At 44.4% G+C, this 13,070-nt stretch overlaps 1 protein-coding gene across 4 annotated transcripts in view; it reads right to left on the bottom strand.

Moving 5' to 3' along the window:
* Nucleotides 1-1,614, bottom strand: part of Lgr5 (leucine rich repeat containing G protein-coupled receptor 5) — a 122,085-nt gene extending 120,471 nt beyond the window's left edge. For 2 of the 4 annotated variants that reach the window (XM_060378075.1, XM_060378076.1), the window contains exon 1: nt 995-1,614. In XM_060378075.1, coding sequence (XP_060234058.1) covers nt 995-1,206 — 212 coding nt within the window. In that variant the 5' untranslated portion in view covers nt 1,207-1,614. The remainder of the gene's footprint in view (nt 1-994) is intronic. The other 2 variants (XM_060378074.1, XM_021644838.2) reach the window with 2 other exon arrangements.
* Nucleotides 1,615-13,070: the final 11,456 nt, after the last annotated feature.

A 13,070-nucleotide genomic window follows, 5' to 3' on the forward strand; every position in this document is an offset into this window, starting at 1 on the left:
AGATCAGGAGGGGGGAGCTGGGAGGAGTACTTATCTTGGTCCCACAGAGCTGGGCTGCTTCTGAGTCACGTCATCTCCCCCACCACCTGTTACCCTCCTGCCTGGGCGTCTCAGAGACCACACTCTGAAGGAGCCGCAGCCTGGTTTCCACGGTCAGGGATTTGGATGCGGTAGCTGGGGCAGAAAGGCTGGGAGGATTCCCAAGGGCGACAGAAAGCCCCGGGTCCCCCTTTGGATGTCTGCGGCGCCCCTGTTTACCCGCCCGGCTGCCTTCAGCCCACTTCCCTTTGCTGCCGCGGGGGAGGAGATGGTTAAAGATTACAATGAGGCCGCCGGCACTTCAAAGGGCGGCTCGGCCAGCCAAAGGTAAAGATAACGTTCTGGCAGCTCTAATCGGGGTTTGTGGTTGCCACATTTTAATCACTTTGTTTTTTGAAAAAAAAAAAAAGAAAGAAAAGAAAAAAGAAGAAAAGAAAAAGATTTCATCACACTCCGGTGCTGGGCATGCAGAGCAGAACCTCCTCCCCTCCCCCAGGGCTTGGAGAAGTTGGGTTTGTCTTGCAGGGAAAGTTTTACAGTCCAGACGCAGAGGTCGCGGCTGAGAGCAGTAGGGCACGCTGCCCTTGGGTTCCAGGTTCCTGAGCACACACGCCCCCCCCCCCCCCCCCGCACACAAATGCCCACATTAGCGGGGACTGGTCCTGCTACCTGCCAGGTGCTGCCCCGGGAAGCTGCCTGCGCACCAGCTCTCGGCCTGGGGTGCGCTAGAAGCTGCTTCTCCTGGGGTGCAGAGAGCCAGGCGAGGCTCCGGCAGACACGTGCCTCTCTCTGGAGGCCGAAACAGGTCTGCTTAGGATGCCCTTGGCACACTCGCCCGCCCCCTCCAGAGCGTGCGTGCGCTCGGGGGGGACCCCCAGCCTTGGCTCCCGCCAGAGCCTCCCCCACCCCCCGCTCCCCACTCCCCTTCCCACAGCGAGGCGGGGGGCGCACTTACAGGTAGGAGGTGAAGACGCTGAGGTTGGAGGGAAGCTCCGAGAGCCCCAGGTCAGAGCAGTCCACCCTGAGCAGCATCCTGCCGTCCAGCTCACACTGACAGCGGGACGGGCAGCCCAGCGGCATCGCGTCCGGGCTCGGCGGGCTGCCGGCTGCTACCATCTGCAGCAGCGCGGGCAAGGACAGGAGCACGCGGACGCGGGAGGTGTCCATGGTGCCCGAGGCTGGGAGCAGCGAGCCGGAAGCCTGTAGAGGGCAGCTGCGGGGCTGATGCAGACGCGCTCCGGGTTCTTCTCCACCGGCTTCTTCTGCGGCTCAGCGGGAGTCTGCAAACCACCCCCGAGAGGACGTCTACAGCCGGGCGGGCGTCTGTCGGGGTGTAGCTCGGGGAGGACGGCGCGGGGAACCGCGGCCACGCCGGCCTCGGGGGGCCCCCTCGCTGCGGTCGCCGCAGTGGCGGTGAGCGCGGTCGCTGCTGCAGGCGGCCCGAGCTGTGTGCAGCAGCATCTCCGCTTGCACGCTCCTTTTTTAAAGCTCTCCAGCCAAATTGCGCGCCCAGTGACGTCAGCGCAGCCCTGCTCTCCAGGCACCCCCCCAGCCCGGCCTCGCTTTCCCTCCTCCCTCCCACCACCCTCTCCCTTCCTCAGACCCGGCTGCCAAGCTGGCAGCGTGAGGGGCTTGGCGAGGGCTGGGGGGTTTTCCTAGGGGTGGGTTCTAGAATTAGCGTCACGGGCCGGCAGGGGACCCTCCCCCACCTGCACCTACCCTCTGCGGTTCCTGGGTACCCGCGAATGAGATGTGAGAGCTGGGGGGGGGGGGGAGGTGATGTGCGGTGGGGGGGTGCGGTGGGGGGGGGCTGCTTCAGAACGTAAGCAGATACTTCGGGACCAAAAGACTGATAACGCAGGCTTCCAAGTCCACGGCAGATAACCGAGGCGATGCATGCAGTGCTTTTAAAAGGGACCAAAATCTAATCGGAAAGATAGGCATCAAGGAACGGGAGCAAGAGTCCCCCGGGAAGATGGGTGGCCTTTTTGATCCTCCCGTCAGGGCCCTGTCTGGCTCCCTCTTGCTCGTATATCAAAGCCTTGAAGAAATCGCTGAACAAATAAAACTTTAGTAAGCCGGCACTCCAGGGTCTTCCCAATTCATCCCGGACTAGGGAGGCAAAGTGACTTTTCTAAAGGCTGCAGCCTGGGGGTGGGGGTGATCTCATGGCAATGGCCTCTAGTGAGGGATGCTGTCAGAACCCCGCTGTTCGCTCTGTGAAGGGGTGTCTTGAAACCAAGAGCGAGTCCACGCAGGTGAGCCTCATAGGCCTCATAGGTACCTCGGAAGGACACTAAGAAGGGAGTTCTCAGACACCACCCGGGAATCTGCTGGGCAAAGGATGAAAAGAAGGACAGGAAGATTCCGTTCTTTCCCTTCCTCTCTCCCTCCCCCGCCCCTTTTAATGAAACTAGACCTCATTGAGGTAAAAGTTGACCTCTCTTACACCTGTGAACAGCTGTGGATGTCAGGCCAAGCCTACCATGCCAGCTATCAACAATGCCATTTTCACTGTGGACCACAGGAAGCTAGGGAACCCTTTCGGCTTTCAAGTCTACCTAAATTTGCTTCTTAGCTTGTCCAGTGGGGTTTATTGCCTTTTAGTTCTAGAGTGATTCCTAAATTCGCCTATTCACTCATCTGGTATATACACATATACGAATATATTTATGTGTATATCATATGCACGTATATCCATATGTGCATATTTATAAACATATATTATTATCAGACCTGTAGACTGAGCATGTGCTTTTCTTGGGTGAGTTCAGTCATTAGTAAGTTTGTGTTTCTCCTTGATAGGAGTTGAGGGGACAGGCCAACGGGGGGGGGGGAGGGGGGAGGAGCTCACAGGCATGTTCTTTCTCATGTTTCTCATTTATCAAATAAAGAAATCGTGGCCTGGGACTTGGGAAGAACTAGTGGTACCATTAAGAACCATGCCTGTGTTAGTCTTGGCTTCTGGAAAATCACCTCATTACACCATTTCGTTACTTTCCCCTCATCTCCTTCCCAGTCCACAATACATTCGTCACTCATGTCTCCTGTTTATTCTCACAGGTTTTTTTCTTTTCTTTCTGTCTCTCTTAGAGAATTCTCTCCAAACTTAGAGAATGCCTACTCATCCACTTTCTTCTTTCCATTAAAAAAAAATCTAGCCCCTGATTTTCTCTTAAATGGGACTGAGAGTCATTTCTTCTGTGGGTCTTCCACAGATATCTGGAAAGCTCCAGCTGGAATGTCCACAGTGTCCTAGAGCTAGGTTACTGTGGCTCAGGGATCCTGCATCTACAGTGGATCTGGAATGGTGGCCACTTAAGAACAACAGTGATGGTCAGCAGAGTTTCCCTTAGGGCTATTCCGAACAAACAAACCTTCTGTTTAATCAGATCTGGTTTGATCACTTTGAAGGAAAGGGGCTACTGATTCATCAACACAGGCATGCAGAAATGGCGGTGCCCGCTATCCATTTAAAAACACTACTCAACTTCCTTTGATGTCCGTTTCACCCCAAAGGAGTGTAGCATTGTCCCAGAACAGGTCAGGCAGAACTGTATGTGAATCTAGATTCTTCCAGGTTCAGGCTGCTTGATCACAGACCCCAAAACGAGCCGGCTCTCAGCTCCCTTCCCAGTAAAGCTGTGGAAGTATTATTTATCTTGGTTGTTCAAAATGGTACAGTGTCTGGAACTTGGCCCATACCAAATTCACAGCTGTCAGTGATTTTCCTTTTCTTTTTTTTTGGGGGGGGGTGCTGAGGGGAAGGGTGAAGCTTATTAACATGTTCAGGTGGGGTAGAAAGGTTTTTGATGTGATGAAACAGGGAAGAGAGATATGTCAAGTGAGGCCAAGGAGAATAAATATCAATTACATCTTCCTTTTATATTTCTTTTTCTCTTCTTCCCCCTTTCACTCCCCACCCCCTTTTTGCATACTCAATATTTACCTCCCTTTGGTAAGACTGCCCCCAAATTCTCCTTTGGGAGGCAGCTGAGTTGGCCAGCCTGATGGCTCCACCTCCTGTCCTGGTGTGAGGGGGTGCTGGGGTATGAGACCCCAGGAGAATGAGTTGGATCTGTTTGGAGGACTGTTATGGATCCTCATTTGGACTTCATAAGATCTAAGACAAAACAAAAACAAACCAAGTTCAGGGTGGGTTCTGCTTCTGCATTATAGAGAAATCTCACTGGTAATTAACAGATCCTTAGGATTAGCAAGGAGAGAAGTAAATTTCCAAGGTCGTGTTCTAGACACCTGAATTTAAATACATCTGTTCCCATCCCCAAGCACATGAACACACAGTTTTGTTTAGTTCCTTGACCCAGGGCCTGAGAATTCACAATACAGCTCAGTAGAAACCTTGAAAGCATATGGACCATGGAGGGCCTAATGATTCTTCAAGCTCTTGAAGACCCTGGAAAAGAGTTTCATGTGGCTTGACAATAAAAATGCGAGAGCTGATGGGGGAATTTGTTTCCTAATTAGATGTATATTAATTACTTAAGCTTCACCACTAAAGATGAAACTATAGCAAACCAAATAAGCTTGCACCCAAAATGGAAGCTTCAATAATACTTGTGATCTCCATTTTTTAACAAATACCATCTAATTCATAAGAACATTTGAATTGACTGATAATGAGCAATAACATTGACTCAGCCCTAATAGTGACAGCCACTTACTAAGCTGTGGGTCTCAGAGATGTTGTCATTTTTATCTGACATTCAAAGATGGAAAGTGTCAGTGTTTTTTTTCCAGTGGTGGTCAGTACGTTAGGGTTTGGAGACCAAAATCTTTATCATGTACTAAGTCTTTTGCTCTTTCCCTCATAACTTTAGAATCTGGATGGAACCTTGAATTTATTATAATTATATTGTGATATGTGTGTGTGTGTGTGTGTGTATTACTATATATTTTTATCTGGTTCCTGTCTACAACCAATTACACATTGGAGTGAAAAATAAGTATTGCAAGCTGGATGAGTTGATGTATGCCCGTAATCTTTCTGGGAGGCAGAGACAGGTGGATCTCTGAATTTGAGGCCTACTTGGTCTACAAAGCGAGTTCAAGACAGCCAAGGCTGCACAGAGAAACTCTGTCTCAAACAAACAAACAAACAAACAAACAAACAAACACACAAACACACACATATTGCAGTCAGAGAAAGACATTCCCCTCTTTCATGTGATAGTAATGTAAGGAGGGTGAAACTAGACTCATTTAATATTCTTTGATTTTTTTTTTGTGGTGTTAGAAAGTATGTCAGTATTAATGAGCTACTGAGTAATGGGATATCTCATGCTACAACAGAAATCATTCTAGTTTTTTAGACTCTTCACTTCAGGTTCCTTGATGCCAGTGAGGTGTAGTCTGGAGCATGTCCTACTTTTTGGGTTTGCTAAAAAAAAAAAAAAAAATGTTTCCCCAATTCTTTAATCTTTAATGGAAGCCCACAACTCAAAACATTCATGTGTGCCACAAGAATTACTAACAAGCTTAGCTGAAACATGCTGGGATAATTTTAGCTAGCAGGTAAGTCAATATTTCTTTTACAAGAATAGTGGAATAGTGTTTACACAACTGGTGGGCTATTATGGGCTTATTTAACTTGTTTGAAAGAGTACAGAGTCCATTATTTGCCCTCCTCATTTTACATTCATGATAGAATCAGGCTAATGCTGAATTTCTTAACTTCCTTTTTACCAACAACATCTAATTAATTGAGAAGGGAGGAGGGGGATTTAAGAATAAAGATCTATTTTCTTTGGGAATTATTTGTTTTGTGAGAAAGCATTAGTTCAGCTAATTCATTACTTTGAAATAGCCCATTATGTAAAATCAATTGGATCTGTCTTTGATTTTATCAAACATAAAGGCAACCTTTAAGTGCATCCATATGTTCTAAAGGAAAGGACAATGGTGTGTGATACTATCAATTCTTTAGTTCATTTTGACCGTCTTGTCTAATTCGTGTCTGATAGTGAACGCACTTACTACTGCCATGCAGCCTGCTTCCTGAGAATATGTATCCAATCAGACTCACATGGAAACCAGAGAGAGAGAGTTTCTTTTCGAACTAAGAATAAAACTAACGAGAAAAAAATAGCAAACACTTGAAATGAAAGGATCTTCCTGCCCATTCGTGTGATTTATTTAATTCTTCCACACACTGCCCTAGAATTCAGACAAGCTCTTCCACACGTCCACCGTTCACATGCTCCTACTAAACGGCGGGGCTCAGGGAGAACTTAGTCCTCACTCCAAAAGGGATGCCGCACCAGCGACTTACCTGGGCGTGCCAGCTGCTTCCCTGACGTGCCCTGGAGCTGTGCTCTACACTGTTTCTTAATCCTGCAGCTACAAACCTGAAAATATGAAGTCTCCACGCCATGTGGAGGAAGGCTTGGTGAGAAATACGTAGCAGCAAAGTTTGAACTGACCTACAGCAAGTCACTTTGTAGTCTCTGGTCCATGAAATATTCAAATTCTGCAGGAATACAGGTATTTTTGAACTAGAAGGTGCCTCCCTAGATCCTACTGAGAATTTCATAAAATATTGGACACAACATTCTGAATAATTTGTATTTTTTAAAACCCTCCAAAATTCTGCATTCTGTGACATTTATGATTATTGACATTTTTTTTTTGGCCAAAGGACTGTAAACATGTTAATAACAGCACACCAAGGAATATCTATTTTCAGAAGAAAAATATCATGGCAGAAATTTTTTTTTTCCTTTAGATGAGGAAAGAGTGGAAGATTGAATCAAGATCAAAGCCTGGAGCCAGAGAAATAGTTTCATCAGTAATGTGCTTTTCATACTTGGGGAGCTGAATTTGCTCTCAGTTACCTAGGTGGGCACATTCCTGTAATTTTTGGGTTGGGGAGGCTCAGTGGTCAACCAGTCAACCCAAAGTTGTGAGTGATATAAACAGACACACATGTACACACACACATAGAAAGGACAAAGCCCGGAGAGAGAAGTGAGTCGTCAAGTTAGATGATCTATGACCATTGCTGAACAAGTTCTCATTTTTAGAGAATGCATCAGAACCTCCTCCTGGACTCAGGTTCTTGACAAATTTTTATGAAAAGGTAGTAGACAACATTCTGTATGTTAGGAGTCAGCTCTCTCAAACACTAGAGAACAAATACTAGCCAGTAAGCAGACTCACACAAGGGAAAGGGCAGAGCTAAGGGCCTGGAATTGTTGAAGTAAGAAGGAATGCAAGCGTCTTCCTAGAGATTTGGTTCCGTGGATGTGCGCAATTCATAAAGTGAACCACACCATGGAGAATCCTGTCTGCCCAAGTGTCATATTTTGATGAGTCCAATGCTCTCTAATTGAGCAAGCATAGTAGCATTTTTTTCCCTGCAACTATAATCTTATAAAGCTGGGCAAAACATATTGCATAAACTTTGTAGCTCAAGCTTGTGAGTCAGCGTGAAACACTGTCCAGGTTACAGCTATTAAAATTTACAGAAACCTTTTGTTGAGTGTTATTAGCTTCGTGGATTAATAAAACCAGCCTGTTTGTTTTCATTGCTCTTTAACAAGAGATAACAGTTTGACTTTTCAGTTCCACTGATTATTTTTTTTCTGCATAGATTTTTAGGTTGGAATCTTGTTGAAAGAAATCTCATATAGTCTCAAAAAACTTCTGAATTCATTTTATAAGATATACCCTCCTCTCCCCCCTCCCCCCATTTTCTTAACCTTCCTCCCTTCCTTTTGCCATGCCATCTCTGTTTATCATACTCCCTTCCGTCAGGCTTACTGAGCATGGGTAGGTGGCAAGAGGGTCACTGGCTCAGTCACTGATGATAATGTAGCACGTCATAATAACCCAGCACAAATCTTCGCTTCCCAAGGACCAGAGTATAGAATTCTGATTAGTCATTGGCAGGCTGCATGAACGGAAACAATTCTTTGGAGACCCATTAAAAGATAACATTTGCTAATCTTTAAGTTGTCATTAGCACATACAGTATTGGATCTTACCGTTCTTTTTCAAACAAAATTTGTTTTTGTGGGGTCTCCTCCCCACTCTACTTCCCCACCCCAATGTCCCTACTTCCCCCCATGTAGTATTGTCCCACTCTCATGGTCTCCTTTCTGCTTTTGTATTCATGTGGCTGCTGCCATTTTCCCTTCATCAAAAACCTCCCCCCCCACCTTGTGATCTCATTTCTAGTTTCTGAACTCACCCCACTTATACATACACATAACACGAAGCTAGACTCGGCATGAGAGATGACACATGGCTCTTGTCTTTCTGAGTTTGGTTTGTTTTACTTATACAATACTTGCCAGATCCACTCATATCCCTGAAAATTTTACAACTTCATGCTTATTTAAAATTGAATGAGGTTCCATCATACATAGATGCGTTTTCATAAGCATCCATCAGTTGACGGGCATTCACAGTGTCCTATTTCCTTTCTGTAGTAGATAATGTAGGAGTAACCATAAATGTGTAGGCATCTTTGTGATAGGACAATGGGTCCTTGGGCTACACACAGGGAGTGGTGCATCTGGATCATATGCTGTTTTTAGTTTTAATTCTTTGTGAAATTTCCAGACTTATAGCCCCACAGTAGCTGTATTTACACTTCTACCACCAGTGAATAAGGGGTCTCCTCATTTCCTCAATCCACTCTATCATTTGTTCTTGTTTATTTTCTGTTTGGAGAGGTGAAATCTCAAAGCGGTTATGATTTACAGTTTTCTAATGACTAACAATGTGGAACAGTTTACAACATTAATTAGCCATTGTTATTTCTTTTTCTGAGAGCTTTGCGTTCATTGCATTAGTTCATCTGTTTATTGGTAGGTTGATGTGTGTGTGTGCACGTGCGCGCGCGTGTATGGAGATGTAATGTTTACAATAACGAAATACTGTAGATATTTTGCATTAGATATTTTAGATTCCCTTGCATCTGAAATGCAGTTGGCGAAGGTTTTCCCCAATTCTGTAGGGTGCTTGTCCACTCTGCTGGTAGATTTCCTTTGTTGTGAAACCTTTTCGGTTTCACGTGGGTTCCATTTGTTAATCTTCAAGGTTATTTGATTATTTTTGTATCCCATTGAGTTCAGTTAGTGTCTACCATAGGCACATATGCATGTGGTCCTCCACTGGGAACTGGAGACCCCTCCGCCTTATGCGCCCTCTCCCATCAGCCACCAATGGCCAACGGCTCCTCAAGTCGTAGGAACAGGACTGGTATCTTTAACTAGCCTGACCTGGGTCTTTCACAGGTAATCCCCGCTGCTGTGAGTTCTCAAAGGAGACATGATTTCCTCACTGGCAAGAAGAGGTTAATTGTGCTAAGACTGTAGAGATGAAAACCTGTCCATTTCCTGGATGCCAAGTACTGGAAAGTGGGGATACATATAAACAGAGCTCGCTTTCAGGTAGTTTACCACTACATCGAGAAGGAACACGGAGAACAGAAAATTAAAATGCAACGTAATAGGAGGGATGAAAAGCATTCTGTTAGAGTTGAGGAGGAGGAGAAACTCAACAGCTTCATAGGAAAGGAAGTGTTTGCTTCTCAAGGAGAATGTACTAAGTGAAAAGGAATAGACTGAACTGGCTGGAAACAAAGTGTCATCTTTAGACACGAGTGCAGTTTGGGAGATGGACATAATGTAAAGCTGGAAGAAGAGATTAAAAAAAAAAAAACCTTTGTTAATATGTTATTTAATCCTGGGCTCAGGAAGCCACTGGATCTCTAAGCAAGTGACAGAGCTGTGTTTCCTTGAGGAGGAGATTCTGAGTCGGTGGAGATATTGGAGATGGGTGGGAGGTATCACTGAGGCCAGCGAGAAGCAGGGACACTGCAATCAGTCTGAGGCAAAGCCACAGGGGGAGCCACGTGTGAGAGTCCTAAGATGCTTCAGGATCAGAATCAGCAGAACTGGGTGACTGCTGGGTCGGGTGGCCATAAGGTCTCTGTTGCCCTAGCCTGGGAGATTGAGGGTACAGTTATTCTTCACTGTGGCTGTCACCATGTTGATTTGTGTCCCTATTTATGTTTGGTGCTATTCTAAGCACATTAAACACATCTTTTTCCTTTTTATTCAAGAATGCTGAAGGATAGATTATAGCTTTTTTTTTTTTTGAAATAAGAAATAATGAGGCTCAGTTATTAAGCAACTTTCCAAAGGCAGCCTATCAACTCATGATATAATCAACATTAATCTGCTGTTTAACTCATTCTAATGCCAGACTTAAGTCTTGGAAGAAATGCAAGATTTGGGGGAAAAAAAAAGGAAGAAGGCAATAATACAGCTCTCTGCATGTCAAACTCACACACCAGAAAAGTTTCCAAAATGGTGCCAACCATAACCTTTGTATCTTCAAACATCTCTTGAAGAGGATTACTCTGTTGAGGCAGACACAGAATCTTGTTCATTGGCTTGCAGTGTTGTGCTGTAAAATCTGGGATCTGGGATCTGGGATTTGCGTTAACATCCTAACCACTTCTATGGCAAACAGTTTTGGAAGGTGGTTTTCATTTTTTATTTTTTGGCTTTTAAAGACAGAGCTTCTCTGTGTAGTCTTGGCTGCCCTGGACTTGATTCGTAGGCCAGGCTGGCCTCGAACTCATACAAATTCGCCCGCTGTGCCTCTGCTGGGAGGCACCACCGTGCTTGGCAGCAGATGATTTTTAAGTTCTCTTATTCTGCTTAAGCCTTTCTCTTCACATTATGAGCCAAAGGTTGGTGCATTTTGAAATCAGTAGCATCTTTCCCCTTCTGATTTCTTCTTGGTGGCTAGTGACGCATATTACCCTACTGATTTAAAAACCAGTTCTTTTTATACACTGTCTTTGTCTTAATCTTTTTGTGTCATCAGACCACAGTATAGTTTCTGAAGGCATTCTACCAATGTTTGTTTGATGAGTCACTAACCTGAAGAATGAGTACAGGCTTATTATAAAAACATTGGAAAAACAAACAAGCGCAGAACAAAATAAGACTCGTCTGCGGTTCTACGAGTGGGCATTAATCATGGGTAAGAGTTTATCTATTTCTTTTCAGGCTTATTGGTAGTCGCAATATTTACCCCTTATTTACCCCTAACTGTACTCAAAATGGAAAAATAAATTCCCTTGTCATTAGACATCTTCATAAACATGGACTTCTCTGTCTTCATTCATTCTCCCTAAAGTAGAGTCAAGGATCTTGGGGATCATGGAACTTGAAATGCTTCCCTAAGACTGATGAAATGGTCACAGTTGGGATGGGTATTCAGAAGGGAAGAATGTGTGCGGGAATTCGTGGAATTGATTGCAGATAGCTATCTAATGCTTTTTATTTTTCTTTTCTTTATGGTGTGTGTGCATGTATGTGTGCCTATGTGCATGTGCGTGCTTGTATGCATGTGTGTGCTTGTATGCATGTGTGTGCTTGTATGCATGTGTGTGCTTGTATGCATGTGTGTGCTTGTATGCATGTGTGCGTGTGCAAGCACATACACTTGCACATTTAGGTGCACGTGGAGGCCAGAGGTTGTTGTTGAGATATTTTTTTCTCAATCACTTCTCTGCCTTGTTGTGATGATGATGACGATGATGGTGGTGGTGGTGATGATGATGAGACAGGTTCTCTCACTGAACTCAAAGCTTGCTGTTTCAGTTGCAGCAGCGGTACCCCAGCCCTCACTCTACAACCCTGGCGTTACAGGCCTCTATCACCATGCCCAGCTTTTAAATTGTTTCTGTGGATCTGAACTCAGATCCTCATGCTCGTATAGCAAGCACTTTGCACACTGAGTTACCTCCCTAACCCAGTAGCACTTCTTGAGCACCAATTACACACCAGTTATTCCAGGGAATTTATAGCCATCAATTTATTTAATCTTCACAAAAAAACCCCTGTGAGGTAAATACTAGCTCCCAGTTTATAGATAACACATTGTATATGTGAAGAAATTAAGGCCCAACATCATATACCCAGAAAGTTTTACATCTGGGATTTGGCTACAAATGGGCTAATTTCAAACTCATGCTGTTAACCCTACCCCCAATCACCACACACAGCTTTATGCCACTTCTAGGGCTGGGAGACAAATCAGAGAAACATCAATACATAATGTAGAGATGAGGATGAGAAGGTAGTATGGCTAAAGGGGAACAGTTAGAACAGGTCACTAGAAAGATACAAAAGAATGGGTGGCTTTATGGGCAACGATTATAGTCATTTGTTGGGTGAAAGGTACATTACTGTTATTTAATGAGTTTTTTTTATCAAAATAGTTTAAAATTATTAATATTTGAAGAGTGGGGAACAGTCTTACCAGGCCACAGAGGAAGACAATGCAGACAGTCCTGATGAGACCTGATAGGCTAGGTCAGATAGAAGGGGAGGGAGACTTTCCCTATCAGTGCACTAGGGGAGGGGCATGGGAGGAGACAAGGAACGGGTTTACAGCTGGCATACAAAATGAATAAATTAAGTGAAATTAAGTGAATTATAATAAAAATTTTTAAAAATAATATTTGAAGAACTAATTGAAGTGATTTTAACTATTATGTTAATAGTATGCTTAATAAATGGTTAATTTCTAACCACCTTTCGTAATACAGTTGTCTTAAGCAATTCAATAAGGATTTTTTAGCAACTACTATATCGAGTTGAATTATACTAGCATCCATGACTATAGTGGATGTTTATTTATCCATTGGATATTTCTTATTTCTCTATTTAAATAGCAGTTTTGTTTGTCTAATGTGTATTCATGTGTGCTTTCTCATTTATTAGATCTCTGCAGAGTTTACCAGGAATAAGCATGGGAGCTGACTTGGAAAACCCCTAGCCGCCACTCATTGCTAAAACCCCCGATGTCATTGGTATGTCTTAAGTTGCACACTGTGCTTTGCATTAACAACTAATGAACAGAGGGAGGGTCCTGTACTCATAGGATCTGGTGAACACACCGGGCATTGAATAAGCATTTATACACACAGAGATACATGGTTGCAAACTGCATAGCATTAACACTTACCAATCAGAAAATAC

This window comes from Meriones unguiculatus, chromosome 2 (genome assembly GCF_030254825.1).
Source record: "Meriones unguiculatus strain TT.TT164.6M chromosome 2, Bangor_MerUng_6.1, whole genome shotgun sequence".
Classification (NCBI taxonomy): Eukaryota; Metazoa; Chordata; class Mammalia; order Rodentia; family Muridae; genus Meriones; species Meriones unguiculatus.